Below are 19,876 nucleotides of genomic sequence, written 5' to 3'. Positions count from 1 at the left end.
AAAAACTGGATGAAGTTTCCACCTTGGGAGCTTGACCTTTTAACCATGTGGCAGTACCGTCTCTTGGTCTCCACCTTCAAGGGAATAGGAATTTTAGGGTTCATGTCATAGTCAGCTGTAAAAATCATATTAAATAGTTATGAGCCTTTGCAAGCTCAAAATTAACTACTCTAGACTCTTCCTGGGAAGGGAAATGGAGACTGCCCCGCATTGTAGCTCAGTAGCCAAGGCTTTGCATTTTCACAGTGGTAGTCCAGGTTCAATTCCACCTAGAAAGTGAGTCATTTCACGTTTAATATTTGCGTGAACATGTCTATTTTTTTCTCCTCCATGAATCGTCTGAAATTTTCCTTTCTCTAAGCACCAGTGCTGTTACCATTGGTGAAGGTCAAAAGCCAGAAATACTGGCCATTTGGCATAAGAAATTCTAAAAGAACTTTATTAAAGAGTGCTATGGTTAATATCAGTTTAATTAAAAGTGGACATTCAAACTCTGTCTGGACTCCTTGGAAAAAACAGGAGGCACCAGAGATCCCTCTCCTGGACCTGTTCTTCCAAGGGCTCCACCCTGAAGCCAGTCATCCAATTAAGAAACTGGCAAATGAAAATATTACAAGTGCTGAATCTTCTGTCTGTATATTTATATGTGTTGTATGTTTATATATAAAAGGGCTCTAATTAATTGGCTTAGAAAAATAAGCATTTAAATAAAATATTTCAGCAGAAAAATAGAAACTTTAATGCTTTTTTGTTCACATGACTTTACCAATATTTTGGAAATAAAGACAGTTTTAAAGATGATTGGTAAAATAAAATCTCTTAAAAATGTAGACATTTGGTCTAAATTAAGGTCAGATTTTAGACTTGCTAAATGCTTTAAGGTCAAACTGTTTCTTTGACTTTTGAAAATTATTCAATTTACCTACTTTAAAGGCATTAAATTCTAGATAAGACCTGGGGACATGTGGAATTTGCCATACCCACTAGCTATACAAAGAAGATTATAAAGAAAGATTTTATATAAAAAAGGATCCTGTATGATAAATTCTTGTCTTAAAGTAAAATAACTGGTTGTTTAAAAGAAGGGATGTTAAGGGCAAGTCAGAAAGTCCACAAATGTCTCAGATGTTCTGTGTAAGTTGTGAAAGGATTTGTGAAAAGGAATTTATGCAAGAAATGTTGTACAATTCAAAGGTTGTTAGGTCTCCTAAATGCTTCATAAAATGCCACTATGACTCTTACTGTACAACTTGCCTGCTTTACTGCTAGGTAAGGTCTTGGGACATGTGGAGTTAGTTATGCCCTTAACTATGCTGGAGAGCCAGCTCTTTTCTGCACTTCTGCCTGGTGTGTTCTGGGGTAGGCTTCACACCTATACACAATTAAAATCTCAAATTTACCAGGGTTTTCATCAGAATAGAAGTTGCTAGGAGTTAACTTTACAACATGTAATTAAAACTACTAAAGATACAATTTTACATGCAAGGTGTGTAAAGAAAGTAAAATGTGTTTTTGCTGAAAAATTATAAGAAGTCATAAGAATGTGAATATTTTCTGCTTAAAGTGTTAAAGAATTATTTTAAGTAAGAAAACAACTAAAGATTTAAGCAAGTTGTGGAAGGTTTATAAGGATTAATTGTAAGAGATTCTGTATGTGAACATATTGCCTAAAAAGGAGCATTATTTAGTTTTTCCATAAATTCAACATTGGAATAAAAGCACAATAGGTTTTTCTTAGAGCACTGATCTGCTCTTACATTAAAAAAATGTAAAGGGTTACAAAAGGTTTATAAGGATCTTACCTTATGGTTAAACATTAAAATTGGGTAAATATGTCTATAAGATTGTATTAAAAATTAGGTTTAGCATTAATCGTACATTAATGTAAAGGTGAAATTTGGCTTATTTGGCATAAAAATCATAGAGGAAGCATTATCAAATGTGAAATGGTGTTTTGCTTGCTTTAGACTATATTTGCATAAATGTGTTACTGGTATATGTTCCAAAGTTATGGGAAACTCCTATAATTCTAATATGACTTAGTGTATGTTATTAATAATTATAACTGTTGTGTAAAATTTTGTGTGCCACAGAAGTAAGCAAATTTCCTTATCAATTGTGGCTTTAATAGTGGCTGTCCTAAAACTTTTTATCACCCACAGAAAATTGTTGTCTTGTTTTAATCCTCTTTAGAAGGTGATTTATAATCAGCTATAAAACTCTAACAGGTGTTCTTAAATGCAGGTTTCTGATAACTTTGGAAATTGTAACATTAGAATAGAGGAAACAACTTTCAGAACTTTAATGAAGAGCTGGAATGTTCATGAATATCAAGCAAAACAGGAGTCAACTAAATTCAGTAAACCAGTAAAACTAATCTTTTAAACTTTGCTTAGAACATTGGTGATTCTTTGTTTTGTTTTTCAGAGTCAATAAAACTTTTCTTTTAAGCTATTTACAGCTTTTAACAGTTGACTGTACTCCTATGAACAAAATTTGGAGCATATTTATTTCTCTCTACCTGATTTCTACAGAATTTGGAAACTAGTTGTGAGTATTCTTAATGCATGACAGTATAGTTATTTGCACAGGTGCAATAAAAATCTGTTGTCTTTTGTAACAGGACACAATTGGAGAAATTGGTTATCTTGCCAAGGCTTTGACTGGAATGGTGTGTTTTCTTTTAAGGAATTAAACTTGACTTATAAAGCCAATAAAAGCCCCTTGGGGAACTGGCCTCATATTTTGCCTACACAGTCCCTGTTCAGGGTTTCTGACCTATGTTAAGTAAAGAACATCACTTTCTGTCAGGTCCAGAAGCCTGAAGTTATCTTGGGACTTCAAGAGGAAGGAAACTGACCCAACTCATAGGTATTTGAGGGTACAAACCCGTGGCTCAGCTCAGCTAAAAAAAGTCTTATCTGAAATTCCTTCTATGGAATAGAGTTCCATCAAAGCCAATTTAAAAAGAGCTTATGTGAAAAATAATTATTCTTGCTGCACTTTATACAAATAATCAGGCCATGTATAATAAAGCAAATCAGTCTTACCATGATTTGTCTTTAGTAAAAATGGGAAACTAGAGAGAGAAATATTATGTTTCAAAAACTATTGTACACTTGTTATTAAATTCTCATTAGTTGTTTTTAAGTTTGTTTCCACAATTTAGGCTAATTCCGCTTATTCCTGTAAACCAACCAGTAACATCTGACTGCTGCTTAGAAGAAACAAGAGGGATGGGTAATGTAACAATCTAAATCAGTATTCTAATTCTGGGCACATTACAAACAGCTAACAACCCCGTATCAGCTTAGTTCCAACAGTTGTCCAATTCATGAAAAGCCTTCTAATTTATTTTACTTGGAATAACTTTACATATTTTGCTTTATTCTTGTGGAATATATTCCTGTTATACTTTTTGTGTAGGAATACAGGACAAGCTGACTGAATGTTTTCTTAAACACATATTAATCTTCCAGATATCATCTCTTGTTGAAACTCAAGATTCATGAATGGCCCTCGCCATACTGATGCTTTCTGACTGAACTTTTCTCTATCCTGAACACAAGAGCCCTTAATAGCTAGGCAGGAATATTATTGCCCCTATTCAGCCTGAAGAAGTTACAGAAGATGGATTTTCATCTCTCTGCAACTCTTAGGATTAAGGATTCTCTTATAAATGGGAGGGGGGAAGTGTCAGAGGCATATGAACCAGAACAACTCCATCTAGAATAGGAGCTGAATAAAATGAGGCTGAAACCTACTGGGCTGCATTCCCAGACAGTGAAGGCATTCTAAGTCACAGGCTGAGATAAGAGTTCAGCACAAAATACAGGTCATAAAGACCTTGCTGATAAAACAGGTTGCAGTAAAGGAGCTGGCTAAAACCTATCAAAACCAAAATGGCAACAAGAGTGACCTCTGGTCGTCCTCACTGCTACACTCCCACCAGCATCATGACAATTTACAAAGGCCGTGGAAACATCAGGAAGGTACTCTATATGGTCTAAAAAGGGGAGGCATGAATAATCCATCCCTTGTTGAGCATATCATCAAGAAATAACCATAAAAATGGGCCACCAGCAGTCCTCAGGGCTGCTCTGTCTATGGAGTAGGTATTCTTTTATTTTTTTACTTTCTTAATAAACTTGCTTTCACTTTGAAAAAAAAAAGTTTATAAACCTACCTCATTGTACCATTATCTAGATCATAATTAAACATAGGATAGTATTACAGAAATTAGTAAGAGCTTGTCAAATCTATTGTTAGAAACACAATTGGTATAGGGTTTGCCTAATTTCCTGGTCCAGTAATTTTCTAAGAAAATAAAATTTATTTTGCCATAACTAATAATAATTTGCCATTTAGAGGTTACTTGCTTTCTTTCTAAGTACTTTCAAAATACATTTTAATGGTTTAATCCAGGTTCTAAAAACAATTTGTACAAAGCTAAATATTCTGTGGTTTTCAGTTGCTACAATATTCCCATTAAACTTAAGACTATTTCTTTACCCTCGTTTTCCAGGAGTCCTTCTATTCTTGTTTGCTTTGGAGATTATGATTTGTGTTTCATTGTAGTTTGTCTACAACTCCTCTTAATGTTTTAATACCGCCATGAGATTTGACCTCATTCGGAGCCTTATCTTCATCTTTATTGGCCTTTAATTTTTTTCTTAATAATGTCTCAAGCTGAAGGTCATTTTATTTTCTAAAAGAAGCTTGAAGTAATACAAGGGTTGAAGAATTGTGCCTTTGCCTTGTCTTCCATGAATATGGAGTCATTTTTTTTTTTTTCAACTGGTTAGTGGTGTAGAAGAAAGCTTTCCTTAGAGAAATCAGTGTGATGTTTCAGAGGAGGATCAGACTAAAGTCAGGACACTTGGGGTTTGGTTCCAATTTTTCTCAAGCATTGCTTTAAAAACATCACAACTAATCTGGACCTTAATGTTTCTCCAGCTATTGAAAAAAATTAAACAGGTTAGATCAGTGGTTCTTGACTGATTTCTGCTGCCTGCCTCCGCTCCAGGAGACATTTGGCAGTAACTGGAGGCATTTGGCATCACAATGGGAGATGGGTGGGTGCTACTGGCATTTAGTGTGTTGAGACAAGGGGTGCTGCTGAACATCTTACAGCACCTACAATGTCACTAGTGCCAAGGTTGAGAAGGCTTGGGTTAGTCCACTTTATGAACTCTTTTGGTACGTTATTTCATTCCTTTTAAATGTTATTTACAGGAGATGAAATTCAGTTTTGGGGGAAAAGGAAAGGAAGAAGATGAAAATAGTAAAGTCTCATTGGATGGCTTAGAGTAATAATATTAGCCACTTGCCTGACACTTTGGATGGATAATCATACATCATGCTTACATCAAAGCTAAGTGGTAGTTACTACAGTGATTGCCTTTCTTATTGATGAGGAAATGCAAGCAGAGAGTGTTAGAAACTTGCCCAAGAACATTCAGCTGATCGGTAGTATGATCTGGGTAAATACTGGAGCCATTTAAATTTTTAGGATTTTGGCTATCCTAGGGCTTTCGGAGGCTGAGGCAGGTGGATCACTTCAGCCCAGGAGTTTAAGACCAGGCTGGCAACACAGCAAAACCCTGTCTCTACAAAAAGTACAAAAACTAGCCTGGTGTGGTGGCGTGTGCCCATAGTCATAGCTACTCAGGAGGCTGAGGCGGGAGGATCGCTGGAGCCCAGGAAGTAGAGGCTGCAGGGAGCCGCAGCCTCCTGAGTAGCTAGAACTACAGGTGCGCTAGAACTACAGGTGCATGCCACTACACCTGGCTATTATTTAAAAAATTTTTTGCAGAGATCAACTTTCATCAGGTTGCCCAGACTGGTCTTGAACTCCTGGGCTCAAGCAATTCACCGGCCTTGGCCTCCCAAAATGCTGAGATTACAGACGAGAGCCACCAAGCCTGGCCTGGCTCTAATTTTTTTTTTAATCATAAAAAGTTCCTATTCTTGTCAAACTCAGAAACTCTACTCTAGAAGGAAACAAATTCTGAGTGTGAAGGGAGAAGACTGATGACATTGTGGCTCTAGATTCTTGATTTCCAGGGAAATAATAATTAGAAAAGGAAAATTATCAAAAAACAAATTTTATTCTACACCCCACAGAAATTTCTATTTCTCATAATGTCCTCTCCAAATTAATTTTGCCATTTTTGTCAAATTTTAGCAATTTACAAATATTTATTTGCAACCTGCCAAAAGATATAGTGATCAGAATGACATCCAAAAATTAACAGCTGGTTTGTGATAGGTCATATACATTCAAATATCTTTTTCTTTAGTGTGAAGGAGAAAAATGCAAAAGCAAAAATAAATACTGTGAAACTGCATTTCAAAATCATAGAGGGAGAAGGAAAAATAAATGTGGTGTTGTTGAAAGTTAAAAGAGAAAAATATGCACCTTTCATATCTGGCATCCCAAACTACATGAGGTAGAAAATAAAGATTGACATGTTCCAAAACATTTAATCTCAGTGAGAATATTTTTACAAAAAAGGGCTATAAAATAGCAATTCACCACTTAAGTTTAACCAAATAAGATGACATCTCGTTTTGTTAGGTTTTAAAGGAAAAATATATTGCTCTGTTTTTCAGTTAGTTGCATTAGTTGGAATAGTGAACACAAGAAGATACTGCACCATTTTAATTAATCCAATCTTTAAAACTAAATTTCCCTAAATTTCTCAGAGGTCTGAGACCACGCTGAAAAGAGTGAAAAATAGACTGGAATATATCAGGGCACATTGATTAAAAGCCTGGGTTATAAGATGGAATTTAACTGGAGTCAACACTTAGCCACTAACTTTTAAATTTTTTTTTTAATTAAAAAAATGTTTATCAATTTAGTAGAGATAAGGTCTCACTATGTTGGCCAGGTTGGTCTTGAACTTCTGGCCTCAAGCAGTCCTTCTGCCTTGGCCTCCCAAAGTGCTAGGATAACAGGCATGAGCCACTGCACCCGACCCCTAGCCACTACTTTTTAATTATGACCTCGGGCAAGTTACTTCCTTAAACATTAGTTTCTTCAACTATAGAGTAGAGGTTACAATCCATATCTAATATGATTAAATAAGATATCCCATCCCAGACACAAAATGATCAATATATGTTATTATGAATAGTCTAAAAGCCAAATTTTTCTAGGGATAAATACATTTTTAACTATACAACATTTCTCTCACATATCACAATAATTTATAGAAACACATACTAATTTCTTCTGCTATGTATGAAATATTAATTTTAAACCTACATTTACTCTAATCCCATACATGCAAAAAGAGACACACCTATATCATGCACACACACACACACCCACACACACCTGGAACCATTTTCTTTTCAGACCATAGAATTAAAAGAATAATCATTTTGATTTCATTCCCAAAATATGCATTAATGTTGTCCACTGCTGTAATATTGTGAGCTCTTCTCATTTGAGGTTTTTTCCCAATTGAAATCATTTCTTTCCCAAATGAACTCTCCACAGATTTCTTGTTTAAAAAAAAACAAAAACTGAGATCAACATTTGAGAGTGATGTAGTTTATTTTAAAATTAGGCTTCTGCTTTTAGTTTAGCTGGAGATAATACAGTTCACAGTTAAACCAAATACAGAGCATCTCCTAACTTCTTGACCTACTATTTTGATTAAAACGTCAAGAAAGTGCTTTAATAACAGTAATTAGAGAGTTTAGGACTGGACTTGTCATATTAATGGAAAGGAATTAGCAGGACATGCCATGATGTTCACTTTATTACTATTATGTTACTTTTTCCTATAAGACCCATAGGTAGATATGTCAGAATATTAAGCCTTTTTCCAAGGATAATTACATTATTTCACAAAACACGTAACTCATTTGGTGAAAACGTTCATGTCAATCAGCTTAACTGAAATGGTTAGGCAAGTTAGACAAAACAGTAAATTTGCTACTTTGGAGATGAAAGTACAGTTTAAATAAGAGATTTCAGTTTATTGTTTTATTTGAAAGGTAGATTCTTGGACCCTCACATAACAAATCGTAATTTATCAGAGCAGTTCTTAAGAACTTACATTTTCTGGAGCTCATAGTAAATTTTGAGAATCTGGCTGAGACCATGTGATAATAATTGAGTTCAAAGTGGCATTGCGTGGGGAAGCAGAGAAAAGCTGTGGAGTAATATTCGAAGCCCTGGGTGCGTGTCTGGATTCTACCTCTTCCTGGCTGTTTGATCTGATATAGTGATTTAACTTCCCTGAGCATTTATTTTCTCACATTTACCCATCAGAGTTGCTACAGGAAGCAGATGTGATAATGCCCATAAAAGCACTTTTGAATCTGTACATTGCCATATAAATGCAAGGCAGCATTATTATCATGGTTGTTGTTAGTACTAGCTTGGTGCAAAAGTAATTGCTGCTTTTGCCATTGAAAGTAATGACAAAAATCACAATTACTTTTGCACCAAACTACACCGTTTTAGTGACCATTCAACTGATCTAACAGTGTTGCTTTTTTCCCCATATAATGCTAAACGTTTTCAATAATCACCTATGTGTCAAGACATAAAATGCATTAGAGGCCAGCCACGGGGGGCTCACGTCTGGAATCTCAGCACTTTGGGAGGCTGAGGTGGGCTGATCACTTGGCGTCAAGAGTTTGAGACCAGCCTGACCAACAAGGTGAAACCCCATCTCCACTAAAAAAAATATAAAAATTAGCCGATTATGGTGGCGCGTGCCTGTAATCCCAGCTACTGAGGAGGCTAAGGCAGGAGAAGCATTTGAACCAGAAGGAAGAGGTTGCAGTGAGCCAAGATCGCACCACTGCACTCCAGCCTGGGCGACAGAGTAACTCCATCTCAAAATAAAAAAAAAACAACAACAACAGAAAGAAAATGCATTAGATAATATGATTCAGGTGGGAACCAAGTAGGCAAGGCAGGTTAGCAGTGGCCGGCAGTTCAGGTTTGAGTTGAACCCGAAGTGATCGAAATAAACGGGGGAAGTGTTTGAAGGCAAAGTGGAGTTCAACGGGGTAACAGCAGTGTAGGGCATGTATGGAGAAATTAAATTGCACTGAGAGCAGATGGAAAATGAATGCCTATGGCAGAGTCTACCTAATAAAGATCTAAAAGTCATAAAGACAGCAAGCTGAACATAAATCAGGCACAAAGGCTACAGCTGGAGCAGTAGGTGGAGTCCAGGCATGCACAAAAAAACACGAGATCATCTTTTTTGTTTTTTCATATTCAGCTAGGGAAAGACCTCTTTAGGGCACTGAATCAATCTCTTGGTCTCCTCATCGAAAGCACTCGTTAGAAATAAAATTAGAAAACAACCATGAATGTGATTTTCTGAAAAGTATAAATAGCATTGGATCAGAGTAATAAAGGCTGAGGAGGAGAAAAGGAAGAAGGCCTATTTTGAATATTTTCCCATTACTGACAGTAAGCCGGAAATGATGTCAGAGGGTTACACAGTCATTTAGGTTGTTCGTCGGTTGCATGAGAAAGGGGTCATGCCTGCCACATCTCCTGAAATATCCTCAGCCCTCTCATTATCCATTCAACAGACATGAATCTGTCCAGTGCTTTGGATATTTTGGAATTACTTTCTTTCTTTCTTTCCTTTCCTTTTCTTTCTTTTTTTTTTTTTTGAGATGGAGTTTTGCTCTTGTTGCCCAGGCTGGAGTGCAATGGCACGATCTGGGTTCACTACAACCTCTGCCTCTTGGGTTCAAGCGACTCTCCTGTCTCAGCCTCCCAAGTAACTGGGATTACAGGTATGTGCCATCACACCTGGCTAATTCATATTTTTAGTATAGTCGGGGTTTCACCATGTTGGCCAGGCTGGTCTCAAACTCCTGACCCCAGGTGATCCACCAGCCTTGGCCTCCCAAAGTTCTGGGATTGCAGGCATGAGCTACTGTGCCCCGCCAGAAGTACTTTCTTTTTAATGTGCTAGACTATGGCCTGGGAGAGCAAGACAGACATGGCTCCTGTCCTCAGGAGGTAATGGCTTCCCTGTCTCATGCAGCATGTCCTTACTACAGATTGTTAGTGAAAGTGGTCATAATTATTCCCCCCCTATATCCCTATCCTTTTGCAATGTGACTGCAGATCCTATCAGCAAGAGATGGAGTCTAATTTCCCACCTTTTGAATCTAGGTTGGCAGGATGACTTTATTTGACCTATAACAAGCAAGGAGTTGACTGTATGCCAGTTCCTACTCTATGCCAAAAGAAGCTTTCCTCTCTTTTCTCTCTCTTGGAATCTGTGATCACCGTGAGAACAAGGCTGGGGTAACGTGCTAGAGGGTAAGAGTCCACGTGGAGCTAGTCATTCTTGCTGAGGCCACGTAGATCAGCTGGCTGAGCACCCGCCCATCGGGCAGCTGCCCTCAGCCAGCCCAGCCAATACTAGAAGAATGGTCTAGCCAAGCCCCGTTCCAATGGCTGCTCTACAGAATTGTAAACTAAGTAAATGGTTGCTTCTAGCCACTAAATTTTGGAATGATTTGTTGCGTAGCAAAAGCTGACTGAGCAGCTCTCAACTGTGTAAGTATGACTCCAAGCTTATTTTGGGCACAGAACTTTTTCATTGGCTTATCAAATTACCTTGATAACTGCCAAATCGCCACTCCACTTTGTGCTGTATGGACATTGCCTCACTGGATAGTTGTCAGAATATAGACACCCTGGGAAGATTTGATATTGGATCTCTGATCTGCAGAATATGAAGTTGACTAATGTGCTTGAAATGTGACATATAGAGTATAATATATTCCTCAAAGAAAGTACAAATACATAAGGCAGAACATAAACATCCACAACCAACATAAACTTCAAACAAGTAGTTGAAAGGTTAAATGCAAATCCTGTTAGTTTTGTTTTCCAACATGATGGATCATGATGTGAAACAATGACTAAACACCTGTTTATCACAGTCTGGGTTTGTACAACTAATTCAACATATCCTATAGACACAGCCATCAAGTCTCCAATTTCTCCTTCAAGTCATTTGATTATGTTGATATATTATTGCAACTATCACTAGCAGCTTATGTATTGTTCCAGTTGTCTGGTTGTAACTGCTTTAATTCTAATGATGACACATCAGTGGAGATTAGCTAAAGGGAGCTTTGATTTGTCTTAATTTTTAAATATGTCAGAGCATCTTTCCCTCTTTTCCTGGTAGCCTCTATTCTGTGTCCGGCTGTCTCAGTTGGGCATTTTGGGACAGCAGCCAATTCCAGGGCTAATGTGTTTCTGCTGTTATCTTACACTAATGCTGCTTCATAGAGGCAGTGATGAAGATAAGGCCTAATTGGATGTATTTTTAAAGCAAACCTTTTAGCTACTTGGAACAGAACTCCTCCAATTAGCTTCTTTTCTATCTGGCTGTACAATAGCCATACTGATGTGAAAATGCTGAATTTGGAAGGGAATCAAGGGCAGTGTCGGGCAACTGAAGAATAATCATGCTTAACTCAGGAGAAATGCTCCACCAGATGGGCTCAGAGCTGTATTTCCACGAAGGCAGGTTGAGTGAAGGACAGCTGGGAGGTCATATGTGGCAAGAGGTCCTTGCAGTGGTCCAGGGTACACTACTAAGCAGCCATGCTCTAGAGCCCAGCAAGACAGGGAAGGTACAGGTAGGGACTGAAGGAGAGTCAATGCTTCATAATGGCCATGATTTTGCTCCAATAGAAATATTTTACTTCAAAGCAAAATATTTTACCCTTAGCTGAGGACTAGGCATTTTAAGTTGCAGTCTTTAACATGTTATCCCCAGGTTGGTGAAAATCTATTTAAATCCCTGCCCTTTTAAAGTTCCTTACAAGATTCTAGCAGCCACTGAATAAGAGAGCTGCTTAGCATTAGGTTGGTGCAAAAGTAATGGCTGTTTTTGCAACTACTTTTAAAAGGTAGCTCCTAGTAAAATGAGTAGGTTTAGTGGTCTTGATGTGGAAAAAAACATAGAGAAAAGAAGCAGAGTCAAAACCATTTCTTTCTGGCATTCATTTCTGAAATGGAATTAGAAGTGAGACATAATAGGTTAATAATTTCCCTTTGGCTGGAAGTGGGTCTGCCATCATTACCTCATGTTCTCTAGGGGGTGCGAGTTCATGTGTTCCTCTGAGCATCACTGAATACCAGGGGTATGAAGATTAATGTCGCCCATGACAGATGCATCTGGGCCATATTACATTAGTCCTCTGGTCAATTAGAAAGGTTGAGCCTGGGCTTGGCTGGACGGCAGAGTGGGGTATAGAGGGGACAGTGAGAGACAGGGTGTGGTCAAGAGACAGCAGGAAGAAGCCGCTGCACCCTGTGGTGTCAAAGGCCTCCCCTAGCTCTTCAACCATTTGACTTGCTATTCATTTCTCTGGAGCCATCCGTCCTCACAGTCCTGACCCCTGACTCTAGGAACTTTAGCCAAGATTTTGACTCCAGCCTTTACTTCCTAGGAAGTTTGAATTTGAATTCACTGTTAAAAAAATTATACAGGCTGTGATTTTTGGATACTGGCATCATTATTTAAAATTTACTTACTTAGATTAATATTAAAAATTAAGCCATGTATTTGATTGATTTTATAGATCAGAGGTCAAAGTTAGCCAACCAGTGACTTAACCATGTAGTATTAACTTGGAGACAGCCTTTTCTCTTTCCTCCTTGTTGATTTCCCATATGATTATGACATTGTGTGTAAGTGTTGAATATTTTGTGTAGGTCCCCATTTGTACTCTTCTGGGTGCAGAAATACACCTTCCAAAAGCTAGTCACTATTCACCCTATTATCTCCAACAAGCATGAGGTCTGTTAAAAATTGTTTAATCTAATAATATTTCTTAGATTAATATTCGTATGTTAAATATGATTCATATGTTAAATATATGATTCAGTCTAATATGTTTGATATTTGTGCTAGAGTTCAGGTAGCAAACCAATAGCTAAAGAGAAGTTAGGAATGGTCATCTTTTAATCTTTTCTCCTTTTCCATGATGCGAATTTTCTGTGAATATCTTGCATCCATGACCACAGCGGGCAAGGCACTGACCCTCTCTCTTTAATCACAGAGCCAGAGCAAGACTGGCTTTTGAGAAATAAGAGGGATTTTGGAGTGACATCTATGAATTATATAAATAATTCTGGGGAAAAGGAAAAGGATTCTAGATCAGAATTACTTCTACAATGTGCTAAAGTCATAAATTTTGCACAGAAGTAAAAGTCATAAAAATAGTTATTTTGAATAGTTTCATGGATTTCTCATTGGTGTATCTTTATACCTAAATGAATATGTACAGTCAAATATAAAGAACACAGTTTATATAACAAACCTCTTCTCTAACACTAGAACCACAATCTGCTCCCCTCTTCCCTCCATTCTCATCCTCTATAATGGATTAAACTCCTAGTTTGGCACAAAGATTTATAATTTTTTACGTCATCCCCAGTGGATGCACCTAATTCTAGAGGCTACGTACCTGATGATTAGTTCTATCCACTGTATTGGCCGTGGAGGGGTGGTCTCTAGTGTTCTGACGAATTCGAGTGGAGTTTTGTTGCTCGATGTTGGAAGAGGTTGGGATACAGAACTCTCTGAAGCATCGTTTGAAGTTTTCATCCAGAAATGCATAAAGGACTGGGTTGAGGCAGCTGTTTGTGTAACCTAGAGCAATGCAGAAGTGCCAAGAAACAGTCTGGAGCGTAGTTTCCGGGATTGTAACTAAGGCTTTAATGATGACGTAAATGTGAATGGGAGTCCAGCAGATGATGAACACAGCCACCACCACCAGCACCATCCTGGTGATCCTTCGAAGATTCCTGTCCTTTTCTTTGGAGCCAGAGAGCATGCGGACGCTCTTGAGGCGCAAGATCATCAGTCCATAGCACACGGTAATGATGAGCACAGGCATGATGAAGGCAAAGATGAAAACACAGATCTTCAGCAGGTTTTCCCAGTACCAGCTTGGATGAGAGAATGTTAGTGTACAATCGATGGAACCTAGAAGAAAGGAATTTAAAGGAAAAATTAGTAGCAACATTTAATTATGTCATAAGGTGTTAACACTGCCATTTTGCTCATTCATTTTTAGCCTTGACCAGAGCTAACTTAAGGCTGTAAAGAAATTGTGGAAGAAACTCAGTTGTTTGTTACTTTTCAAAGAAAGTTTTACTTCTAATGTTTTTTGTTTTTTTTCCTAAATTTCTCATTTGCAGTCCACTTTGATCACATTAAGGTTTCATTAAGGGAACTAAAATGAACGTCTCAACATGAGCTAGATCCTCCATGAGGTCTACATTGATATAAAAAATGTAATAATTGTCCAAAGTCTCTAGGAGACTCCACGTAATGGATGTTTTCACTTCATTTTTTGATAGATTGTTCAATATTCTGATATTAGGTGTAGAAAGACAAATTTGCCATGTAATCAGCCACTTGAAAATTTTCAACAAGCCTCAGTGTAATACTCTTTGAGTTTAAGCTCCAATTACTCTTGGGAGAGCTATGTTCTAATTTACACACCATTTTTATGAAGTAAATACAGAGAAATCAGAAATAAATAGATTATATTCTCTTTAAAGGGTTTAATAGGCCTAAAATTATGAGGAAAATTCCAATTTTAAAGTATTCAAAGGCATTTTTTTTTACTAGAAAGAATAATTAAAATTACAATTTGACTAAGATGATGGACCTCTCTATAAATACTACTTTGCTTATGACATCACCGTATCAGGCTGTGAACCCTCCATCCCTCAGGCTGGTAACATCACTCACCTTGCCTGTATTTTGTTGTAGCCATGAACATTACAGGAAGACCAATGGCTGAAGAGAGGATCCAGTTGCAGACATTGATAATTTTGGCATTTCGGGGAGTACGGAAATCTAAGGCCTTGACAGGGTGGCAGACTGCAATGTATCGATCAACACTCATGGTGCAGAGGGTGAATATGCTGGTGAACATATTATAGTAATCTATGGAGATCACGATCTTGCAAAGGATGGTTCCAAATGGCCATGTTCCCATTAGGTAATTCACACTCTGGAAGGGGAGGGTACTGGTGACTAAGGCATCTGCCAGAGCAAGGTTGAAAATGTAGATGTTGGTGGCAGTCTTCATTTTGGTGTATCTAGGAGATAAAGGAAGAAGAGTGTCCGAGTCAGTAAAAGACACTCATGTAAAATACAGGTAAGCTTCCAATAATAAATTTGCATGAATTAATAGAAAGCTTTTTTGAGATTCGATATAGAATTATTTTCCAGTATTAGCTTGGCTATTTACAATGATGTCAATGATGTGCCTATGGGCTGAATAGCTGTAATAATAGCAATGATGCTGCTTTGTTGAGGTTTTTTTTTTTTTTTTTTTTTTTTTTTTATAGATATGATCTTGCCCTGTTACCCAGGCTGGAATATAAAGGTATGAACAGGGCTCACTACAGCTTCAACCTCCTGGGCTCAAGAGATCCTCTTGCCTCAGCCTCCTGAGTTGCTGGGAGGTGCATGCTACCATACCCTGTTAATTTAAAAAAACTGTTGTAGGGATAGGGTCTTAACATGTTGCTCAGGCTGGTCTTGAACTCCTGGGCTCAATCAATCCTCTCTCCTCAGCCTCCCAAAATGTTGGGATTACAGGCACAAGCACACAGTGAGGTTTTTTTGTTTTTTGGTATTGTGTCAGTCATTGTGATAGGTCCAATAGAAAGAGGGAGATTCCAGTCAAGTAGTAGAGGCAGTGACTGGATAGTAATTGTAAATATAAAAGAGAAAATTTTAGCTATATAAATATAGTTAAAATTATCAAGAATTATAATTGTGCACGTCTGTAGATAGTATGTACACGAACACATGCACATACAAACACACAGGATATTATGAAGCACAGAGATGAGGCAACTCACAGAGCATAAGGCAAAGGGAATAGCAGGAGTAAGATGTGGAAGGCATCCTGGAAGTGCAAGTTTAATCTCGAAGTACAAGTAGGATGATTGAGTTAGACACTTGGTAGGAGCAGGTCATTCTAGACAGAGAGGTAACAGAGAGAACCCCAACAAAGGTGTAGAGTTGGAGTGACCTGAGGTGTGTGTCAAGCACATTCTACCAGGGAATAGCAACGGATCTGACTGGGGAAAAAGAGAGGCCAGTACCTGAAGAACTTGTATGCCATGGTAAGAAAATTAGACTGTATCCAATCCATGATGAGGAACCCAAGTGTGTTTGCTTTGTTTTTATTTTTTAATGCTTTATTGAGGTAGAACTGACCTACATTAAATAACACATAATTAAAGTGTACAACTTGATAAGCTTTGATACATGTGTACACCTGTGAAACCACCACCATAATTAAGATCAGAGATTGGCAAACTATGGTGTGTAGATCCAACTGGGCCACTGCCTGTTTTTATAAATAGTTTTATTGGAACACGGATACACCCATTTAAAAACCCATGAGTGTTTTGATGCTACAATGGCAGAGTTCAATAATTGCAACAGAGATCAGATCACATGCAAAGCCTAAGTTACTTACTATCTTGCACTTTACAGAAAAAAAGTCAACTCCTGATCAAGACAATGACATCAATTGCCCCCAAAAGTGTCTTTGTGTAGCTCTTTAATCTTTCCTTTTTGCCCCTCCCTGTCCTCATATCCCACCCTCACTGTTCCTTAGGCAATTGCCAATCTTGGTTTTCTTTCTGTTCTTGTAGATTAGTTTGCATTTCCTAGAAGATGCAAACAGAATCATTCAGTATGTACTCTTTTTTTTGTGCTGCTTCTTTCACTCAGTGTAATTATTTTGAGATTCATCCATGTTGTTGCATATAACAAGAAATAATTCCTTTTTATTGGCAAGTAGTATTACTTATCCATTCTTCTGTTTTTTAATCCATTCACCTATCAATGGGAACTGAGTTGCATATAACTTTTGGATGTTACAAATAAACTGTTTATAATCATTCTTGTGCAAGTCTTTATATGCTTTTCTTTCTCCTGGGTAAGTATCTAGAAGTGTCATATGCTTTCAAGGCCTGCAGAAATTAGAAATATGATAGTAGAATGGATAAGCAGGTACACTTGCAATAATATATTATATCTGATGGCAGAAGTATACCTTGCAAATATTGGACATCAATTTTTTTTTTTTTTAAGATTCCACATATATTTACCTTCATTTAGTAATAGTACCTCAGTTTCACTCTGGGAACCACTCATTTCCCATTCTCAGTCCAGGTGCTTTGTGATGGGCTCTATTATTAGTCCAGGGCGTGAAGATGTTCAGTGACTGGGGCTATGGTGAATGGCAAGGATGGTCTCATGTTCCAACCAGAGCCAGTGAGAGTTTATTTTGAGACTTACGGAGAAGGAGTGTAGTAGTTTTCCTGCAGGACCCACACCTGAGAAGATGTATGGTATGTAGTTGCTGGAGGAGCTTGTCTGAAAATGGACCTAATCCAGAGGATGTGGATTTGAGAGAATGAGAGAGAACCCCATACCTCAAGCCAGGCCCTTCTTGGGCTTCTGATTTACATGGTGCCATCAATTCCTTTTAAATGTTAGCTGTGTTTACTATTTTTCCATCACACGAGGTTGAGTCTAACTCATTCAGTCCAAGACGGCTGTTGGTTGGAGGCCCTTTCTTTCGGACTGAATTCTGTGTACAGGAAAGTGTTCTGGTTTCAATAACATCAGGAAAGTGACTTCATAAATCTCCTCAGGGTCAATAGGGTGGCTTTGTTACTGAAGCTTTAAAATTCTGATACCTGATCCGGTCTGCAATACTTGCAGAAGTTGCATTACTGCCAGAAAAGCTCCACATTTTCAGGGCTTTTTTTTTTTTCTTGACTTGCTTTAGAAGTTTCACTCTCTGAACGGATTTTAAAGAAAAAGGTAGAGCCATTTAACTTGAGGAGAGAAAATAATGTGATTTTAGTTTGGACTCTAAATATGGCAAATATGAAAAGATAATGTAGACAAATACTCCAAAGTACAAAAACTAACAAAAAAGCAAAATGAAAACTATGGTTTTAAGATTTAGAATAATTGAACTTGGTGCTCAAGAAGTTTAAATATTTTTGATTTCTTTAATAAGCAGAAGTTTCTCCCCAAAAGCAGAAAATAAGTTTTGCTAGACTCACCGTTGGTTACAGACCTGCGTGATCTAAAGACATGCTTCATTGCGTTCGCCACTTTCCTACCCAGCAGACCTTACTTTGTGCGGCTTATCTTTAATAGTGTTTTATGTTAAGTAACTGGTTCTTTACAGTTTTCTGACTCATCATACTTCTAACCTTTCCTTCAGGCTTATTTTAGCACTATTTCCAATGTATGTTTATTTTAATTTAAAAAAATCATTTCCTTCTCCAGAATGAGGTGTTTGACAAAAAAAAAACTTATGTCAGGGTTCAACATGGTGAAAGGAAACATGGTTATACACATGTTAATTGGCATGCTAGCCATTCCACAATGTGTATACATTTCAAAACATCATGTTGTACATGGTAAATATATATAATTTTATCTGTCAATTTACACAATAAAAATAATAAAAAAGAAAAGTGAATATTTATCTAAAAAAATTCTTTCAATGGACATTTTATAGGAATGATGCCGTTTAATTTTTCTCAATTTATTTAAAAAGCCTTCCTCTAAAGATAGCCAGCATTCTTACCCCAGTTACTCGTGCTGTGGATCACAGCAACATGTAAAAGGGGGCTCAGCGATCTTCTAAATATGTGAAAGAAAATCATACAAAGCTAAAGGATTAAGAATTCCAATTGCCTCCAGCATATACCCAAAGGCTTTAATCTGAAGAGATGGTCTAATCAGAAAAGGAGCAATGTGGGCTGGGCATGGTGACTCATGCCTGTAATCGCAGCACTTTGGGAGGCTAAGGTGAATGGATCACTCGAGGTCAGGAGATGGAGACCAGCCTGGTCAACCGTATCTCTACTAAAATCAGAAAAATTAGCTGGGAGTGGTGGCAGGCACCTGCAATCCCAGCTACTCGGGAGGCTGAGGCAGGAGAATCGTACCACTGCATTCCAGCCTGAGCAACAGAGAGAGATTCTGTCTCAAGAGAAAAAAAAAATGGGCAAGCTTTTCATTCTGTTCTGTTCTGATGTGGTGGCATGAATGTTGTCCCAGCAAAGTTCAATGGATGGTCAGAGTCGCACCATGGGCCTCGCACAGGAGCATAGGACTCAGAGTTAGCAAACTAGCAAAAGAAGTGACCTGCAGGAAGAATTATCTTTGCCATTCAGTTTACCTGAGTGGGTCTGAGTAGAACTCCTGGCTATTAAATCACAGGGCTTTTTCCTTCCTCCGTGCCTACTGCTTTGTACTGTGCTGTGAATGTGTTCTGTGTCAAAATGGGCAAAGAGAGACTCATCTGGACTCACAGGCAGTCCTGACATTGACCCTTCCTATGGTAGCCACTGAACTCCGTCTTCTGCTCTAAGCAGTGGCCCACGCTGTTTCTTTCTCATTATCCCATTAAAATTTTTGTAGTAGGTATTTCTTTAACTTTGGTCTAGATGATTAAATAGCTGTTTTATGAATTCAAACAAATTTACCACACTATTCATTTTTGAAAAATATTGTGTTCTTCTGAGAACCGTCAGTGTTTGACCTATTAGAGTGATTTTTTATGGAGCTTCCAGAAGCGTTGGGGAAAAGGCATTGTGAGCCCCTTTTGTTGGCAGCTCACCTGTTCTTTTATGTTGTATATATGACTTTTGTTTATAAATGTTCTTCCTTTCTTATGGTTATAAAATAATTCCTATTTATCTTTTGACCTATTCTTCACACGTTTCTCCAACTATTTCTACTTACGAAAATGTGATTGATTTTGACCCATTTGTGCTAAG

The 19,876-nt window shown here is 37.7% G+C and overlaps 1 protein-coding gene across 2 annotated transcripts in view; it reads right to left on the bottom strand.

The window, feature by feature from the left end:
• OPRM1 (opioid receptor mu 1) overlaps positions 1 to 19,876 on the bottom strand; it is an 89,685-nt gene that overhangs the window by 12,693 nt on the left and 57,116 nt on the right. For both annotated transcript variants that reach the window (XM_074037306.1, XM_065543609.1), the window contains exons 2-3: positions 14,790 to 15,142; positions 13,495 to 14,015 (exon numbers count right to left, since the gene is read on the bottom strand). In XM_074037306.1, the coding sequence (XP_073893407.1) occupies positions 13,495 to 14,015; positions 14,790 to 15,142 (874 nt within the window). The remainder of the gene's footprint in view (positions 1 to 13,494; positions 14,016 to 14,789; positions 15,143 to 19,876) is intronic.

The sequence above is a fragment of the Macaca fascicularis genome, chromosome 4 (genome assembly GCF_037993035.2).
Source record: "Macaca fascicularis isolate 582-1 chromosome 4, T2T-MFA8v1.1".
Lineage (NCBI taxonomy): Eukaryota > Metazoa > Chordata > Mammalia > Primates > Cercopithecidae > Macaca > Macaca fascicularis.
This window is presented reverse-complemented; position numbering and strand designations above follow the sequence as displayed.